This window comes from Rosa rugosa, chromosome 4 (assembly GCF_958449725.1).
Source record: "Rosa rugosa chromosome 4, drRosRugo1.1, whole genome shotgun sequence".
NCBI classification, from domain to species: domain Eukaryota; kingdom Viridiplantae; phylum Streptophyta; class Magnoliopsida; order Rosales; family Rosaceae; genus Rosa; species Rosa rugosa.
Genome location: NC_084823.1, coordinates 10,829,111 through 10,849,953, shown reverse-complemented (window position 1 = coordinate 10,849,953; position 20,843 = coordinate 10,829,111). Strand labels below are relative to the sequence as shown.

The following is a 20,843-nucleotide window of genomic DNA, read 5'->3' as shown; positions in this document are numbered from 1 at the left end:
ATATTGTGCCTTGGGCAAGAAAGTGCTGTTTTTTTTTTTTTTTGAGGGAAATGAAATAGATTTCATTGACTTACAAGTCATTACAATCAATGGATATAAGCTCCACCACATTTGGAGGAGGTACAGTAAAGAGCTGCATAAAAAACTGTCTATTTTTAGCATCTTGTGCTAAAGTATGAGCCACTATGTTTGCTGCTCGGCGCACATGGTGAACCTGCGCAAAGGATGCTAGCTGCAGGGCCTCTTGAAGGTCACTTAAGAGGTAGCCCAGCTCCGAATGATCAAGGGAATCATGCGCCACAACTTGTACCAAGTCTTGACAATTAGTTTCCACTAATTGATGAGAGATAGCTAGCTGGGCGCCCACCAGCAGCGCTACCAGTTCCGCATGCCGAGCGGAAGAAGCTGCAGGGAGTGTGTGGCGAAAACCTCCCAAACAAGAGCCTTCAAAGTCTCGAAACACACCCCCAACACCTACACTCCCACACACATTGCTAAAAGCCGCATCCACATTTAGTTTGATCATACCTATAGGAGGCTTGTTCCATCTAACATTCTGTATTGGAGATGCAAGGCGAGAAGATGAATGAGCAACCTTAAACTCCTCCCACCATCCTAGAGTAAGTGGCACAACTTCCGAAGCTAACTTAGCTGCATCTCCCCATACTTTCGCGTTTCGATTATGCGAAGTTGCCCAAATCACCATCAACAAAGTAGCAAAGGTAGTAGGGGACTGAGAATAAGAAGCTACTAACCAATCAATCACACTTGCAGCAGAGGGAACATTGGGAATATTCGCCAATTGAAAAAGGAGCTTGCATGGGAGCAATCTCTTACTGCATGTAGAGGGGACTCAATTTCTTCGTCGCAGAATGGGCATTGGGTATCAATGTCTATACCCCTCTCACTTAGCCGACTCCGAGATGGAAGAATATTGGACGCCGCCTTCCACACACAAATTTTAACCTTCCTCGGGACCGGGGCTTGCCAAATCCAGTTCCAAAGCTCAGCACTAGAGTTAGGCATGCCAGAATTCTCACCCAAAACTCTATCCCGTGCTATATGGTAGGCGGATTTGATGGTGAAGCCTCCCTTCTTATCACCAGACCAAATCCACCGATCATCATGCATATGATTACTAAGCGGAAGAGCCAAGATCTTTTGTGTAATATGTAATGGGAAGAGCTCCTGTAGTAAAACCTGGTTCCAAACACCTGGAGATAAAATAAGGTCTGAAACCATATTAATTCTAGGAGTATAGAAAGAAGTCAAATCCTCCCCTATCAACCAAGGATCAGTCCACACATTGGTGGACTTACCATCCCCAATATGACGCCGAATACCGGCCTGCATAATATCTCTACCATTTAGAATGCTCCGCCAAGCATAAGATGGAGCTGAACCAACCTCCGCGTCCCAAAAATTACAATGGGGAAAATAGATTGCCTTCAACAGCCTACCAACCAAAGACTCAGGATCTTGAATTAGACGCCATCCTTGTTGAGCTAACATAGCCAGATTAAAAGCAAACAGATGACGAAATCCCATTCCACCCATCATTTTAGGTTTACATAACTCATCCTACGCTCTCCAATGCATAGCTTTTTTATCGTCTGTACTCCCCCACCAAAATTGGGCACAAAGTTGGTGGAGTTCATGAATCAAATTCTGCGGTAGAAGGTAGCAATTTGTAGTGTATAGGGGCATTGCCTGTGCTATGACTTTTATCAGAATCTCCTTGCCAGCAACACTTAATAATTTGGTACACCAACCTGTAAGCTTCTTTGACAAAGTATCTTTGATATAAGCAAAAGTGTCAGCTTTCGATCTACCTACCAAAGTAGGAATGCCAAGATATTTCTCATGCTTGTCCACTACCTGAATGTCGAGAATGTCAGCCAATGATTGCCGCATATGGGAAGGCACACTCACACTAAATACCACACTACTCTTTTGCAGGTTAATCTTTTGCCCCGAAGCTCTCTCATAGACATTTAATATATTCCGAATCAAAATGCAGTCCTGAGAAGAAGCGTTAGAGTACAACATACTATCATCTGCAAAAAGCAAATGACTAATAACATGGGCCCCATCACAAACGCGCAACCCTTGCCACTGACCATTAGCCACAGAGTGAGAAATAAGGGTTGACAATCCTTCAGCACATAATAGAAATAAATAAGGAGAGATTGGATCACCTTGCCTCAATCCTCGATAAGGAGTAACAAACCCTCTTGGAATCCCATTAATGAGGAAAGAATACCGAACAGTGGAAAGACAGAACATGATCAAATCCACCCATTGAGCCGCAAATCCCATTTTGAGCATTATTTTCCTGAGGAAATCCCACTCCAAACGGTCGTAGACTTTAGTAATATCCAACTTGAGAGCCAAAAATCCTTCCTGGCCTCTTCACAACTTATTCATATAATGAGCAAGTTCAGATGCCATTAAAGTGTTGTTAGAGATTAACCTGTCTGGGACAAACGCACTCTGCTGTGGTGAGATAATGGCTGGTAATAACACTTTCAATCTATTAGCCAACACCTTCGAAGCTATTTTGTAAAGGACATTGCATAAAGAAATAGGTCGTAGTTGTGACATATTCTGTACTTCTTTCACCTTCATAATCAAAACCACATGAGTAAAGTTCAAATCCGAAGGCATATCCTTAGTTGTCAACAAAGAAATCACTGCTCTACTAACCTCTGACCCCACAAGATCCCAGTACTTATGGAAAAAGAAAGGAGACATGCCATCCGGTCCAGGTGCTTTGGAGGGATGCATTTGGAAGAGGGCATTTCGAACTTCCTCCATACTATAAGGAGCCAATAACGACTCGTTCATTTCGAAGTAACCCTTGAATCAATTGTCTACAACACCACTTCTTAAGCTCTAACATCTAGTGCCTGACTAGCATAAACCTGCTGGAAGTATTTCATAACCACGTCTTCAATGCCATTAGAGGAAGTCTGCCATACCCCATTATCATCAAACAAACCTTTAATCTTATTCTTCTGCTTACGATTCGAGGCTCTTCGGTGGAAAAATTTGGAATTCCTATCTCCATCTTTAAGCCAAATTGCTTGTGAACGTTGACACCAATAAGTTTCATCAATGGACGTCAACTCACTCAATCGCCGAGATAATTGGAGCTTTTCAGCTTGGTCACCCGAGTCAAAAGGCTTCTGCAACAGCAAATCCAATCGGCATCGGACCGAATCCAACTCTTCCCTCCTACTGTTGAAAGTAGTTATGTCCCAATCCAACAACGTCTTTCCCGTATCCTTTATCTTTCGACACACTTGCACTATCGGGCTCCCATTCTGGGGTACTGCCCAAGCCTCCTCCACAACCTGGGTAAAAGATTCATGGGAACACCACATTTCTTCGAATCTAAACCGCCTCCTGCCTCTATGATGCACAATCTGTTCCGTTCGGACCTCCAGAAGCATAGGAACGTGGTTAGATCTGCTAGGGGGCAGGTTAACTACCCTTGAAAAGCCAAAAGTCCCTTGCCACTTTAAGGAACCAACAACCCGATCCAACCTCTCCTTTGTGTGGGCATCACTCCATGTGAAGGGTCCTCCAGCCGCCCCCAGGTCTGCAAGATTGTAGTCTAGCAAAGCTTGGCGAAATGCATTCATCTGTTGCTGACTTCGAGCCTTCCTCCAGATTTCTCACTCAGCTCCAATATCTCATTAAAATCCCTGGCTATGATCCATTTGTCTGTCGAACTACGCACAAGGGAACGGAGCAGATCCCATGAGAGATGCCTCTGCCCTGTCTCCGGGTGCCCATAAAAGCCAGTAAACCGCCATTGGATATCATCAGGCCCTTTCACATCCACATCAATGAAAAAATAGTCAACGTCTCGTACATACACCATAATTGAATCATCATAAAGGAGGGCAAGCCCTCCAGCACGATCAACTCTATCGAAATGGATTATGTTTGGCAGCCCCACCACCTGGGGAAGATATTGATGCTGTTGCTTGGTGCAATGGGTTTCACTAAGGAAGACAAGACGAGGTTGGTGCTTCTGGGTGAGAAGCTTGAGCGCATGCCTGGTCTTCCGATTCACGATTCCTTGGCAATTCCAGACCAAGATATTCATCTTCCACCAAAGAAAACGAGTTGTTTTCTTCCTCCTGGCCGTAAACGGCTATGCAGAAACCCTAGAACCCGGGCGGCAAAACCCTAGGTTTCAAGAAGTTTCACTGTAGAATCAAGAAAGTGCTGTTTTGATACTGGATGATACAGGAAATGTAAGTTTTCCTTTATTAATTAATACTAAAAATTTTAAAGTGCATTCATAACTAGTTAACCTTGTCAAAGGGAGCAAAATTTTTGTGGTTTAGAAATAATAATAATTACATCAAGGCATTAAAAGAAGTTAGCCAATTAGAAGAAGAACAGAATTGCCCTTGAAACAGTGCCAGATCCAGGATTCAAAGGTTGGAGGGCTTGAACTTCTTAACAAGAAAAAAATAATTGTCATAATAGCATGTTCCACCCATGGGTTGTCCAGCTAGTTATATATATATATATATATATATATATATATATATATATATATATATATATATATATATATATATATATAGAGAGAGAGAGAGAGAGAGAGAGAGAGAGGGGTTCAGAAAATGAACTTTTTATGATAAATTTTATGATTGGATACACTCACAATTTAATAATCTCTGCAAGTGTTATCTTAAACAATTCTTTCTCGAGTGATATGATAGAATATGATCCAAAGAATTTAATACAACTAAATTATGTTTTTTTTTTTTTGGGTACAATGGGGGCCAGAGGCCCAAGCAAAGAGACAAAGAAGAAACTAGCAAATAGTGCTAGTGGTAACTCTAGAGCGAGCTAACACCAGCAATGTCATCAAGGAGAATATTAAGCACAAAGGCTGGGGGACTTTGAAGGATGCAAATCCCAGGTGACTTTGGGACACTAGCTTTGGCCATAGCATCAGCTGCCATATTCCTCTCTCTATGAACGTGATTGACCTGGACATAAGAGAGGAGCTGCAATAATTGTTGACAATTTCTCAATAGAGTTCCCAAGGGGTGAAGTGCAATGTCATCTTGTTTGACGAGTTGTACAAGCACAGAAGAGTCAGATTCCATGTCAAAATGAGTGATAGAAGCATCAAGTGCAAGTTTCAGACCATAAAATAATCCCCAAGCCTCTACCTGCAGCACTTCTCCAAAGCCAATGTTGCACATAAAACTACTGATCCAATTCCCAGAAGGGTCCCTAATGAGACCTCCTGAGCCAATACGTACTACTAGCACTGGTTTTAGAACCATCCACATTTAGTTTGAAGAGATTTTCCATAGGCCTGCACCATGATAACATCTCAGCCTGCAGAGTTCTTTGTGGCACCGGTTTACAAGTAGCTTTACAATACTCAGAAGCATAACCAACAATTACTTCAGAACTATTGTGAGGAACACAAAAATCTTGCTCGAATATACCCTTACATCTCCATTTCCATATATACCAGCATCAGAAAATGAAGATAAAATTCCATTGAAATTCTTGCAATCTCGCATTCTTTTGAAATAAGTTCGCATAAAGCCCATCCATTCCAATCCAGGGAAAAAGTAAGTCTCATTGACATAGGGATATTGATTGAATTCCAAACCTGTTTAGCTCTCACATAGTCTCTAAACATATGCGCAAGAGTTTCTTCTTGGTTAGCACAATAATGACAGAAGGGACTTCCCGCAATGTGTCTTTTGTATCGTTGCTCATTAGTTAAGATTCTTCCCTGTAAAACCAACCAAAGAAAGATTTTAATTTTAGGAGGCACATTGAACTTCTAGATTGCTTTCCACCTCCTAGCAATATGATCCTGATCATCACATAATAATTGGTGGGCAGACTTGACGGATAAATTGCCTGCTGATGTTCCTCCCCAAATGAGTTTGTCAGGAGCATTAGAAAGAGAGATGGGAATACAAATGATTTTATTAATAAGATCTGCAGGAAGTCAACTTTGAAGCAAACTCAGATTCCATTCACCATTACTCCAGAAGTCTTGGACAACAGCATTGTCATCCATATGAGTAGGGATATTAACATATTGACTAATAATGGCACACTGAGACCAATGATCATGCCAAAATTTTGCAGTAGCACCATTCCCAATTCTCCAATATAGCCCCTGTCTTAGGAGATCAACACCATGACAAATTCCAGACCAAGTGCTAGAGCAATTCTTTGGTTTTTGGTAGTCTTGCTTCATAATAGAGTTAGCTCCAATATATTTTTCTCTTAATAATCTGCACCAGAGGCCATTATCACCTTGAGTCAATCTCCAGCTTGCCTTAGCAAGTAAAGCTTTATTCATATCTGCAGCCTTCTTGATTCCTAATCCACCACAATATTTTGACCTGCAAACAACATCCTAGTTAGTGAGATGAACTTTTCTATTCTGAGCAGTGTCTCCCCAGAGGAAATCCCTATTGAGTTTATCCAAACTATTTAGAATGTGAGCAGGGATTTTTGCTGTTTGCATAGCATAAAGGGGTATTGCAGCAGTGACGGCTTGGATAAGAGTTAATCTATCTGCTAGCCATAGTGAGGGTTTTACTTTTCCAGCTAGCCAATCTAGCTTGGACTTTATCAAGAACTGAAGCATAGGTGTTCTTTGTTATTCTAGAGTGAATCAAAGGCATTCCAAGGTACTTACCCAAATCCTTGGTCAGAGGGGAGCCACAAATAGTGCTGATATTCTTGGCAAATTCACTCGCAACATTAGGAGAACAATAGACCATAGACTTTTCAAAATTGATTGTTTGGCCAGATAAACTGTAGAACAGATCTACATATTGCTTTAGAACAAGAGCTTGCTAAAAACTAGCCTCAGAGAATAAGATAAGATCATCAGCAAAAAAAAAGGTGGGAAACACAAGGACCAGTTGTAGAAGAAGGAATAGGTTTCCATTGATTTACTTCAATAGCAGAGTTGATGAGGTGTGACAGTTTCTCCATGCATAACACAAAAATATAAGGGGATAAAGGGTCTCCTTACCTAATACCTCTTCCACCCACAAAAGGTTCAGTTAACTCTCCGTTGACAATGATTTGATAGCTAACAGAAGTAATACAGCTCATGATCAACTTAACTAGCTTATGAGGAATATGTACTTCATACAAAACTTGTTCAATAAATTGCCAATTTAGCTTATCATATGCTTTGGATAACTCAATTTTCCAAGCCAGAAAACCCTTCTTTCCCCTAGTATTCCTGCATTTATGAATCAATTCTTGTGCAATCACACTATTACCAGCAATTTGCTTACCTGGAACAAAGCTCACCTGGTTAGGACTTATCCATTTGTGCATCAAAGGTCTGATTCTATGCATAATGATTTTAGAAATAATTTTATAAATGGTGCAGCAAAGACTAATTGGTCTAAAAAGATGCATATGTTGGGGCCCTTGAGTTTTTGGTACAAGAGTAATAAGAGTATGATTCAAGCCATTAGGGATCTCACCAGTGTTGAAAGCATTGCTAACCCAATTGAAGATATCTCTGGCACATAGATCTCAGTGTTTCTGGAAGAAAAGAGCAGGAAAACCATCAGTACCTGGAGCTTTCAATCCCCAATCTTGAATAGAGCAGTCTGCACATCAGCAATAGTTACAGATATGTTCATCCAAAGCGGGTCATGTGGACTAACAGTAGGGAAAAGATAGGGAATGTGGAATCTCAAATCAGGTCTATCTTTGGCTGCAAAAAGATTAAGATCTAGCACTTACTTTCATAGTAGAGGGATCATTAAACCAAACTCCATCAGGATTGAATAATCCATCAATTTTGTTCCTTCTCCTTCTAATCATGGTTGTCAGATGAAAAAATTTTGTGTTTCGATCACCATCTTGAAGCCATTTATCCCTCGAGTTTTGTCTCCAGAACATCGCCTCAGCATCCCTTATTTGCTCATATTGAGATATTAGATCCTTCTCAAGGTTTTGCAGAAAAATATTTGATCTTCTACCCATATTTCTTTGAATCCCTCGTATCCTTGCCAATAGTCTTCTCTTTCTTCTAAAAATGTTACCATAGACATTCTTATTCCAGTCAGATAAGGAGGAAGCAAGGGCATTCATTTTCTCCATAGCATTCCCATTAATACCATTCCAAGTGTTAGAAACAACCATGCAGCTAGTAGTCATCATGTTGGATCCACATAGTCTGGAAACGAAAAGGAGTGTTAATTCTGGAGTTTCTATTATCAGGCTTCAATCTGATGAGAATAGGACAGTGATCTGATTGCATTCTTGTCAAGTGAACAACACAAGCATCAGGAAATAGAAGACGCCAATCCTCAGAGCAAAAGCTTCTATCTGACCTCTCTTTAACCCAGCTAGTTGCCCAAGTATAATCAACACCTTGATAACCCATATCAATAACACTACTTCTCTGCATACCCAATCTCTGAACCCACCAAACCTTCTTATAGCAGCCCCACCAAACCTTCTTATAGCAGCCCCACCAATCTTATCAGCATAAGAAAGAAGTTCATTAAAATCACCTACTAGAATCCATGGTAAGGGAACTTGTTGAGCTAAATCATCCAAATAAGGCCACAAAGAACTTCCAGCAGTGTTGCAAGGACTAGCATAACTACCATACAAAAGCCAACTTTGATTCCCAGCATCAGTAACTTTCACAGTGATTGATTGAAATGTAGAGTCAACAGTGCTAATACGAACTTTATTTTTATTCCATAGGAGCCAAATGCCACCAGAGAAACCCACAGATTCAACAACTTTAAAGTCAGAGAAACCCAAATTTAGGAGAAATTTTTTTTAAAAAAAACTGTACTCTAGGCTCACAAATATTTTTATTCCATATCAACTCTATGCATTTTCACAAGATCTTGAATAGCAGATCTAAATTTATCACTTCCAGGCCCACGAGCGTTCCAAAATAGAATATTATCCATCAAACAGAGAGGGGAAAAGGGTTGAAACCCATGATCAAGACACCACCATGTCCTCTCCCGTTTGAGAGGACCTAGTATGCTGCACATCATCATTCACATCTGCAGTATCCTGCATATTTTCATTTGAACCCAATTGGTTCTGGTGATCACTCTCACCCAACTAAATTATGTTTTGGATACACATCTGGTTGTACATTTAGGTGAAGGTGAAGGAGGATAAGAGAAATTGTAGTTGGAGAGGGGTTCTAACAGGGAAAAATTATTATATGATCCCGGATTATGGTGGTTTTATTCATACCTCCTAAATTAGTATATAGACCTCTCAAAGTTTTTGAACTTTAATTTTCAATTTCATTTTTGTCCCTTAAAAAATATGAGAATAAATTATTCTTTGAAAAGAAAAAAGTTCCGGCTCCTCCTCCACCATAGATGGTGTAGTCCTTTTATGAAAAGTTGGAGATCTAAGTTGTTTATCATATATGATTGTTTATTAATCAAACTGGATTGGTGATGCTTCCACGGGATGTAATATATGAATTCTATCTTTGGATCAAATTTCATGATGTTCTGTTTTCATATATGATTTGTTAGGCTGAAGGTTGAAACTTTTTTTTTTTTTGGTCAGAACGCAAGGTTGAAGCTTGAAATGACTATTATTATGTAATTGACTGAAGCTTGATCGACTTGCTAAGAATCTACATAGATGGGTAAGAGAAAGGATGAAGCCTTTTTTTTTTTTTGGGACAATGAGAATGAAGCCATATGGATTTGAAATTGCTCATTCTTTCTTTTTTGCAAAGGGAAAATGGTTCGTACGATACCCGCCGTTTGCCTCCTTATAACTTTTGGTATCTGAATTTCAAAAAATATCAATACAGTACCTCAGGTTCTCAGCCCGACCAAAGATTGGTACATATAGCCGTACCTTCGTTTCGGAGCTTGCCAGCTGGCAATTTTAGAAGGGCATTTTCGTCCATTCGTAGATTAATTTTTTTTTTCTCTAAAAGCATTTTTTTCATCTCTCTCTCTCTCTCTCTCTCTCTCTCTCTCTCTCTCTCTCTCTCTCTCTCTCTCTCTCTCTCTCTCTCTCTCTCTCTCTCTCTCTCTCTCTCTCTCTCTCTCTTCTTTCTTATCTTGTTCTTCCCTTTTTCCAGATTTGATATAATACTCCTCAATTTTCCTTCTCCTCTTTCCAGATTTCAGTAATTGGAGACGACAAAGGAACAAAGGCACACCGTCGTCAATGAGTCGCAGAAATGGGTGCTGATGGTGACGGCACAAACGCCGACCACGGGCAAGCATATGATATATACACAACTGATATCTCCCAGGCTCCTAGCTTCTGCTGGAAATTGCGAATTCGGATCTCAATGTGAGTATGAAGGTTCAAAACACTACTACACCAAGTGAATCAGACAACAGTCAAAAGCCTGTTGTCTGAATGAAAATGGAGATGTTGTAAACTGGCCTGCCGTCTGATCCCCCCTATCAGACAACATTCTTTTTTAATTGTCTCTCTGGTCATTCACACAACATGTGTACCTAAATATGTGTTGTCTAAATTTACCAAATTTCGATTCATGACGGTAGTCTGTTGTCGGGTATGAACTCAGACAACAGCTTATTGTCGGGGTGTTGAGTGAAATTCACCAAGCACAACAATCTTTCCAAGCCTTTGTTGTCTGCTAAATATCTTCAACGGCAATATTGTATGAGACCTGATGTGTGAAGTAAACATCACACAAGCATTTTTGATTACCAAATGTTGTGTGAAATGCATTACAAATATCAATTTGCTCGATATGGTGTTGTCTCGGGTGAACCTCAGACTACATCTTCAATTACCGTATGTTGTCTGAATATCTCTACGATAACAATTATCAAGATTCCAATGTTGTCTGAAATTCAATTAAAATGACAATATTAATTAAGCATGTGTTGTACCGGATGAATTTCAGACCACACATTTTTTTTTCTTGTTTTCTTCAAGAATATAACAAGTTTGATGATACTGATGTTGTCTAAATGTAATTTAAGATAACATTAATGTTGATGAATTTGTTGTCTTGAATGAACCTCAGACCACAATATTTTTTCCTTCTTGTTGTCGGTGTTTCTTTAAGATGACAAATTGCTGGATGGCATTGTTGTCTACACTAGCTTAAGATGACAAGTTGGTAGATGCCAATGTTGTCTGAATATCTTTGAGATGACAAGTTAGTAGATGCCTATGTTGTCTGAATGGCTTAAGATGACAAGTTGGTATATAAAGGTGTTGTCTGAATTCTCCTCAGACAATAAGCTTTATTTGGACCTTTCTTTTGTGTTGTGTGATAGTTTGCACTACAACAGTTACATTCATATATATGTTGTTGGAATTGAGTTTGCACAATTGATCTGGAAATAGGCAGATATGAAATTCAAAGTTGTCATTTACTTCATCATTCTCATACATCATTCTCGCAAATCTTACATTATCAATTCAAAGTACAAGCATCAACTCATGTCCAACCAAATCCATAGAACAAAGTTTCAACTGAACTAAAAAAGAAGATATAGCTCCATAAGTACCAAGCACAGTGCTTACATATATGTCTTCACCATAAACTTTGCCCACTCATTTCTGACCACATCAATATCTTCCTGGGTATATGTTGTTTTGCCTCTTCTCTCCCACTGAAATAAATTGGTTTGTAGTTAGTAATGGACAAAATTGCAAAAAGAATCTATAGTTGTACGTCATTGAGCATTATGTATTCTGGACAACCTTGACAAAGTTTTGTAATCTGAGCATATATGCCACTTAGTAATTGACATCAAAATTTCAATAACCATAATCCAAGCAACCAACAGCAAATGCAGTTATTATATATATGACATATTCACCAAAACACATTCAAAACAACAGCAACCAAAATTGAAGGGATTTTGGACTTTCCTGACATATCCAAGCAATCGACATTAACCAAAAAATTATATATACATGTCATTGTTCAACAAAAGACATGTAAAACAATAGCAACCAAAATTTCAAGCATTCTGGACAACCTTGACATAATCCAAGCAACCAACACCAACCAAAAGTCATATTCACCCAAACACATGAAACACAACAGCAACCAAAATTTCAGTAACTATATTCCAAGCAACCTCAACTAGTTTTAGTTACCTTGGTGAAAAAATCTAAGCTCTTATCTTCCACTATTTCCTTCATATATCTCATTACATAATATCCACAGTCTTTGTCCGTCTTTTGCTCCGGAATACCCTAAAAAAAGTATATTAAATACCAACAATGGGCAAAACTCATTCGGGAATAACCAACTTCTCGGAACAAAAATTATAAAAACTGTTTCATAAAAGGTTTCATAATCGTACCGCACAGTTTTTCCAAGTAGTTGCCTTTCTGCCTTGCCTCTTGAGTTGAGCATTATGTATTTTGATGCCACTTTAAAATTAGCAGAAAATTTGTGTTAATATGCAGCTGAAACATCAGTTTAAATTAAGTCCATTACTACTAAAAACATCCACTTACTTATCAACAATATTCTTCCACTATCCTGTGCAGAGTCTCCTCTTTAATGGATCCATGAAGTAGACAATGTCTTCTTCAGGACTGAGTACAGTCAGCATCCAATGACATCTTCAAAGCAGAAAAAAAAAAAATTCACATTTCAAGACAATGGACATCAAATCACAATATATTCAGGACCGTATCAATTTCAGAATGCATGTATCCAATGTATGAAGATTACATACCCAGAGTTATATGGCACCAAAATAATCTGACCACGCTTTGCTCGTTTTAGCCTATCGGCGATAGCACGGGAACGCTCAATTGGACTGCCACACCCAATGCCACCAACATCTGTATTGTCCATAAATCCAACCATATCTACCATTTTTGTTTTTTTCAACACACAATATAGGTAGCTACAAATGAAAGAATGCAACATTAAACCATAAGTTTTAGGACACGTATATGTAAATTCCAACTAATGCGAGTAGGTTACCGAATATAGATGCCTATGCAGCTGCCCGATACTTCCTTCATGGTAACAAAGTTATTAATATCATGTTTGCAGATAAAAGTTTTGGATGGATGTCCGAAAATCTTTTCATCGAACTCGCAGATAATTGTTTGCGCATTTCTCATTCTTTCTTTGGCCCAATTGCATACCGCAATAAGAGATGCAGGAGTAGTTGGTGGCAGTGATGCAGTGTCTATATCTTCCTCTTCATCATCATCTTCATCTGTGCTTTTTCTCTTCTTCAATCCTTTACTCTTTGCTGCTGTCTGCTTGTGTAACAGAAAATGGTACAAATCAGTAGGGACAAGTCATCAAAGCAAGAATTAACTTTAAGGTACATTTAAATGAAGTTATAAGTAGTATTTGTTACCTTAGACTCGCATTGAAAAATTATAAGGTTTTCAGGCCAGGCCACATAAGTCCCGATAGCATCTCGAACAGTCACTATTTCACCTTTGATCTGAAATGGAAGCTTAGCTTCATCCACTAGAGAAGTGATAATTGACACACGCCTGTTTCCCTTGCCCAATGGAACACCATGGATAAGCTGGCTATTGTTTTCACCATTGACTTCTGTAATTGTTGCAATTGCTACAACATTATCGATTGAACCTGTAGCCAATCGGCACTCTTTCCCAATTGTTTGTGCCTAAAAATGATAAAGTGTTATAATGAGACACTATATAAGATAGTTGATCAAATAATGTAACATGACAGCATAACACATCATCTAACTTAACGATGTAATGGTTTAATGTAGAACACATTTACAATTACCTGAGTTGAACCCTTCTGGATTTCCAGATCAACAACCACCTGACTATTTTTGACATCTTTCGCAGTAGCATTCAACTTCACTCCACTAATGGGATTCACATCTTTTACTGGCTCCTGAAGAGGAAGTTTTAATTCCAAAGATTCTTTTGATGGCTCCTGAAGATGTTCTAAATCCAAAGACTTCTTAACAGTGGCAGAAGTCAGTTTTTCAGTTCCCACAGCAGACTTCTCTTGCAAATTTGAACAACTTCCTTGTCCAGAACCCACTTGCTTGTCAAGGGTGGAAACTTTGGGGGACTCAGTTTGCAAAGCACTCGCACCAAGCTTCTCTACTAACCTCCTAAATCTCTCCTCCCAAATTGCTCGTTCTTCTGCTAATATCTTCTCCCTCTCTTGTTCCATTATCTTCTGAACACTTAACCTAACAGTCTGTTCAACACTTTGCTTTCGACGTTTTGGGAGTTTAAAATATGTAGATTTCCTCACACTACTTCCCACTCCTCTTACTACTCCAGTATTTTTAGGATTTCCTAATGCTAAGGTTAACACATCATCTGCACCCGAAGTGCTTAACTCTCCCTCAACCTCATTTTTCTTCAAAGCAGCCTGAAAATACAAGTGTTTGAGGGTGAGATATATATACGAAAGTATTGATGGTGTAACATTACATTCAAATGGCTTATCTCAAACCAAATTGAAACGACTTACAATTTTTTTGGCCTTCTCCTCTACCAATGGATCTTTAAACCCACCATTCTTGTCCTGACGTGCCTTAATCCACATCGTTGCATGATCAAGTTCAGAGTCACTCATACATCCAGACTATATAAATTGATCAAGTCAATATTTATACCATTGTATAATAAATCAGTATGTACAAACCATGAAACATGCAACTGATTACTAACCAGTTCTTCCTCCAATCCAGCGTATCCTTTACGTGACATCCGATGAGGATACTTATTTAAGGCCCTTTTTTTTTTTTTTTTTTTTTTTTTTTTTTTTTTTTTTTTTCTGTTTCTCATGCAGTTCCTTCATAACAAGGTCCACTCATTACATGCTTAACTTGTAAACACTCAATCAATATGTACAAAACAATAACTGCCAAATAGTTCTTACTTACCAGGAATGTGTCAGACAACCTATCCTTTACAAAAATCTCCCAATCCCGTTGATTAATGAAAAGATAGTCCTCTGGACGAGACTCGATCATTTCAGGGTTATCCTTATAAGGGAGAATGTAGCGGGTAGTCAAATGACTCTTGAATTCTCTCCATTTCCGTCCTGCTGAGATTAAAACCATTCTTTTGTGTTCTGGACGCAACACAAACGCCAACTACATACATGAAAATAGCAACCAACAACGCATAAGTAACTGAACAAGTAAGCATCAATTATATGCAACACATCAGAAATACCAAAAGATCAAAAATTAGGAAATATGGATCATACCTTTACGCCTTCCCAGATTTTGTTTTTATGTTCCATTAAAACATCGTTCCATGTAGGATTCGAGATTGCAACCTTCTTGCGAGCTAACACCCCAATCTATGACTGCATTCACTACTACAAAAATTGAATCAGACGACGCCTCTCAGACGACGCATTACAATTTTCCGTCGTCTGATTGATTTTTATTTTTTTAGATGTCGTTTTTATAAAATCTGTCGTCTGATATGGAATTATGAATTAGTTCAGAAGACGTGTAATGACAGAACCGTTGTATGATCCTAAAAAATTTGAACGGAAAGTTTCCCACCATGTAAGTGGTGCCAAACCGCATCTCATACCCCAAATTTCCCCCCACGTAGCACTTGATCATACGACGAAAAATAACAAAACTGTGGTCTGATCAATATGTTTGACAAAAAGGAGGGAGAATTCCCACCACCAGTTTTCTCCAACTCCCCAAATAGAGAAGTCAAATTGATAGGAGACAAAAATGGCTGCATTCAGACCACATTTTTATGAAATTCTGTTGTGTGAGTCCTTGTCCGAATTGATAGGGTGTATCCAAATTAATATAGGCTGGGCTTGAAACATTAACGCTTGAGGAAAAAACATAACCAAAAACCCAAAGTTCCTCACTCTCTCGACAGCGCCTCACTCTCTCTCGACACAGTTCCAAAACCAAAACCAAAAACCCAAACTCTCTCACACACACACACACACTCTCTCTCTCTCTCTCTCTCTCTCTGTGCGTCCTCCAAAACCAGAACCTACAACCAGGACCGCCCCGCTTTAACCACATCTCTCTGTTCTCCATCAGATCCCAAACCTGGACCTCTCTCCTCTCCCTCTATCTTCTACACCTATTCCCCAAATCCATCATATTGAAACCCTAGACCTCTCTCTAACAACCAAACCAGTTTCCACATCTGCAAGGAGCTTCTCCGGCCCCAAAGATGACTCTCTTGGCTCAAATTGAGCCTTCACTTTCCAACACCGATGGGTAAACAGTTTATCCAATTTCTCTTCCTTTCGATTTTGACCTAACTTTTTGATTTTCTGAATTTTGGGGATTTTGATTTCTGATGCGATTGTTTTCTTTGTTGTAGTAAGGGGACTAAGAGAGATTTCAGCACTACAAGCACTCCCCAAAAGCGCCTGAGCAACCCCTCTCCTCCCTCCATCCCCCTTCTTCGAAATCCCGTGTCATCTCAATCGAAAGGGCTCGATCTACGGCGGACGAATTCAAAGACTAATTGTTAGGGTTTTTGGAGGTCCGTCAAGGCTGGCGGTATTGGGGCCAAGTAAATGGCGGTATCCGCCTCAGAGTTGTTTATGAATTTGACGATGTTCCGGAGTCAGCCCCTCTTGATGGCCACTTCCTAAGATACAAGTGGTGAGTGAGATTTTCAGAATCAATTTGAGTATGTTTCTTTATTGGTTTGTATGCTTTTCGATTTGGGTGTTTGTGGGTGGTTTGATTTCAGGGTTTTGAGCTTGGTTTCGGTTTGTCAATGATTTTCGGATTGTTGTTGTTACATACATTTTGGTGTTGGAAGGACTGTGTATAAGAGCATTAGCAACTCTTTGTCATCATGTCTGTTAATTTGTTTCTTTTTGTTTATTGTTTGTGTAGAGCTCCAGGGAGAAGCCTTTTCTGTATGAAATTGTGGCAAATGGGCGAAATGGTATGGAAGCCTTTTCATCATATGTATTGCTCATCTGAACTCTAGTTTATTGTTTGGCTAATATGATTAACTGAAATGGGAATTGAATTGAAGTTTTGTAATATGGTAGTTTCCTTTCCTTTGGATTTGATGTAAGGTTTTTAATTTTGATGGTAGATTGTTGAGGTAGAGAAAGAAGACGAGAGATTGAAAATTTTGGTTGAACAGGTTGCTGGGTTTTCAAAGAGGTACTATCCCTACAAGGTCAAATTACCCACTATTGATTCATTAATCCCTACTTTGGCTTTTCAATTCATTGTCTATATTTTGTATTCTTCCATTTTAGTTGTCTATCTTCTTTGTTCATCGCTTAATGTATCCTAACAGTGAATACATAATAGTACCAGTATGCCATTAAAAATCCATTCTTTGTTCATCACTTCATGTATTTTAACAGCAAATACATAATAGTAGCTACTTTTGCCATTCTTAATGAATAATTGCAGAATCTGCTGGCAGTTGATTCTTTAATCCAAATGTATCAAAGCATATTGATTGTTGATTTTCTTGCAATCCAACTTGCTAACATCACAGTGTTGCATAAGATTAACAATAATCTCTATTAAATTTTATTATAATCTAACTTACCTCTAAATTGACCAGACTAATTCTTTTACATAGTGAGAGGAGTATCTAATTTAGCTTTTTGTTGCATGGAAATTTCACTTTCAGATTATGCAATTAGTTGTTTACAGTTTCTATCCCATTGAGAGAGATTTAGATTTGAGATTGTAGATTATATGTGCACTAACCCCTAATAAAAAAGATTAGTGATCTTTGGGGAGAATAAAGGCAAAGATCTTATCTTTTAAAATACTTAATTTATCAAATGAATTGGAATGTAGGCCAATGGATAGATACATAGGTATATAGGTACTGCAAATGATAACATGTTTAGTTTACATAATTAAAATGATTTTACTTATTATTTTCATTTGATATGATAATTCAAATGATTGTTCGTGATTAGTCCATGTTGAATTTCCGTGTGACTTTGAAGGTCAAAATTTTCTCAACTCTAAATATTTAGTGTTCAAAAAGATAGAATTTGGTTTTATTGTTTTGGACTTTCGTTTGTTTTTTTTTTCAGTTTAGGTTACTTAAAAAAAGAAGATATTTCTGTAATTTTGGTTATAGTTTGAGTTTAGTTTGTATGTTTTGAACTTGCATCTAATTATAAATTTTTACATCCTCATCTCTGATGTAATATAGTTACTAAATTCTTTGTCTCCTTATTGGTATGTACATGATTTTAGGCGTGGCACTAGCATAAGTATATATATAATTATCATTGTTGTGAACTCAGTCCTTTTGGTGTTTATTGATGATACTTGCAGATTGTGATTATTATTATCAGGGATAAATATCTAAAATTTAAACTAGATTATATATTTGAATGCAGGGATAAATGACTTTCACACTACAGTTCACACAAAAAGTCTACAATATTTGCCTCATTACATTTTCTCAATTCAGCTTCCACGAATTATACAAATATATACTTCAAATTTTCATCATATGCATCTGATCTTTACAACTGACCGCTTCTATTAAATATTTACAGGTCTTCATTACATGTTTACTGTCCTCAATTGGAGCTGCACTGCCTTCAATTTTTGTGCAACCAAACCAAACCATCTGTACCGTACATTACAACACCAATAATATTGTCATCATGTACGAAAACAATCACAATAGCAAATCCCGCAGCAAGGCGCGGGCAAATCTTCCTAGTTGGTTCTATAGCATGGTGGTATTTCCTTCTGTTTATAGGTTGTTGGTGACTTCCTAATAGATTAAAGTTTCAGGACTCTTGGGCATTCAATAATATATGTTACTAGATTGCATTTTACTCCTTTCTCACTTGGTATATTTGTGCTCTTAGGTATGATCATGTTCTGTTTGTTTGGCTTGAAATAGCATATTATGTTTTGAACATATGAAGGCACAAATCTTACCTTAGAAGGAAGAACATAAAATAGCAGTTATCATCATTACTAGAACCTCTTTTGTTTGGTTGGCAGGTGGTAGTCAATGTTGGCTGTGGCACAGGAATTCTTTCTATCTTTTGTGCTCAAGTTGGTGCAAAATGTGTAAGCACTTTACTTGATCATTATCTTTTGCATTCAAGATATTCAACAAGTTTATGTCTTGTCATGTTCTCTATCCTATACTAAGAGATAACATTTCGCCACCATAGTTTCCTCTTTCTTTTATCGGATACTTGATGATTATGATTGGTTCTATTTTATCTAAATATTCTTTCTATATAGGCTTCTTAGAGAAAACAATTGGTGAACTTCCTGATCTATCACCAGCGTTCAAAACTGACTGAAATTTTGTTTACTACAGTTTATAGGAAAGAAAGCTGCCTATGCCTTGAACGAGGGTCTGGGAGTAATTGAAGATAGGTCATGTACAACGACTTATTGTATTCTTGTAAGTACTTTGCTTTCCCTTGCACCAACTTATTAATCTGACATACACATGTATAAGCTAACCAATGGTACTGCTAACTTTTTTAGTTCTGCAGGATTTGATATTGATGAGGAGGTTGATGTTATAATTTCAGAGTGGATGGGATACATGCTTATGTATGAGGTAGCTATCAAAAATTTTGTATATTATATTCTTAAAATGTTGGTTATTGGATTGTATAATTACTGCTAGTTTATAATTGTGCCTCTGAATATATACATGGGCATATATGGTTCGAAATTATTTTGTTGACATGCTTACTTTTCAACACAGTGTGGTTGGAAGTGTCATTACAGCCACAGATCGCTGGCTAAAACCCGGAGGTCTCGTACTTCCTTCAAATGCAATGGTAATTTTCTGTCTCTTTGGTCTTTCAATTGTTGTGGCCTGTACATCTTTAGTTATAAATACACGGGTGCTGCTTTAATGTCATTGAATTGTCAATCATATCAACCTCATATGTCGTTAACTTGTGGATTATCAACTAGAGTACGTATGCAGCTTCGTCAATATATTTTTGTACAACATTAGATGCTAAATGAATTTGGTTCTGTCATGGTGATTTTGTTGTTGACTGCTTGCAGTTGTACATAGCACCTATATATTCATGTTGCAGGTTTCATAGCTATGTATGCTACACTTGCCAGTCGTGATGTGGACTATTGTTTGATTCTAGATTCCCCCTTTCTTTCTTAAAAGGACGAGGTGGACTTTTTGAGTTCATTGAAAAACGACTCAGAAAATGGACATATGGTTATTGTGATTGCTGAGGGAGCAGGACATGATCTTCTTTTAGAGAGCTTGTAATCCATGAACCAGCGAGATGCTTTAAGAAACAAGCAACTTAAAGACGTTGGGTTATGGATATCTCAGAGGATCAGGGTATTACTCGCAATCCTACAGAGTTAGTGCTTGGAAACTTCCAAAGCTAGACTCCAATGAGGCCATGAGAGCAGCAAAGCTTGCAAAGCTAGACACAAGTAATTTTCTGGATGTATTTTGCTAGGAGAGTACTATTAGATGTACTCCTTTTGGGGATAAAAGATTAACTTTGCACAATCCATTTTGGTGCATGATGTGAATTATAACAATTTCTTCTATATATATATATTGATCAGTTAATTTGGTCTTTTTTGATTCCACATCCAGCAAATATAATGCATTCAATCATTCTATTAGGACAACAATAACCACAAAAAAACTGTCGTATGTGCACAATAGTCACAATGACCCAAAAATAAAAACTGTCGTCTGAATGTAAAATAGATAATGGATACTTTGAAAAACTGTCGTCTGAATGAAAGTCACACAACGGGCATAAAATAAAGCGACCTCTGAATTGCCTTCACACGACAGTTTCTAAAGTCGCCCGTCGTCTGAAGAATAGTCACGCAACAGCTAATGCTGTC

At 38.2% G+C, this 20,843-nt stretch overlaps 2 protein-coding genes and 1 long non-coding RNA gene across 11 annotated transcripts; 1 reads left to right on the top strand and 2 right to left on the bottom strand.

Moving 5' to 3' along the window:
• Positions 1-70: 70 nt before the first annotated feature.
• On the bottom strand, positions 71-2,847 carry LOC133744326 (uncharacterized). The gene is made up of 5 exons (XM_062172457.1): positions 2,707-2,847; positions 2,474-2,622; positions 1,773-2,410; positions 838-1,505; positions 71-733 (listed from the first exon to the last, which is right to left on the bottom strand). Exons 1-5 carry the CDS (start codon positions 2,845-2,847, stop codon positions 71-73), a joined length of 2,259 nt encoding a protein of 752 aa, XP_062028441.1.
• Positions 2,848-2,888: 41 nt separating this feature from the next.
• On the bottom strand, positions 2,889-3,647 carry LOC133744325 (uncharacterized). Its single transcript, XM_062172456.1, has one exon. It carries the CDS (start codon positions 3,645-3,647, stop codon positions 2,889-2,891), a length of 759 nt encoding a protein of 252 aa, XP_062028440.1.
• A 12,177-nt stretch (positions 3,648-15,824) lies between these two features.
• LOC133744103 (uncharacterized) lies at positions 15,825-20,568 on the top strand. Of its 9 annotated transcripts, none has more exons than XR_009863380.1 (9): positions 15,825-16,232; positions 16,339-16,625; positions 16,866-16,917; positions 17,074-17,144; positions 18,521-19,049; positions 19,309-19,395; positions 19,482-19,557; positions 19,708-19,783; positions 20,111-20,567. It is a non-coding gene; the product is annotated as an uncharacterized LOC133744103 (long non-coding RNA). The 9 variants fall into 9 exon arrangements; XR_009863374.1 differs by having other exon boundaries at positions 20,019-20,567; XR_009863379.1 differs by having other exon boundaries at positions 15,826-16,232; positions 20,134-20,567.
• The last annotated feature ends 275 nt before the right edge of the window (positions 20,569-20,843 follow it).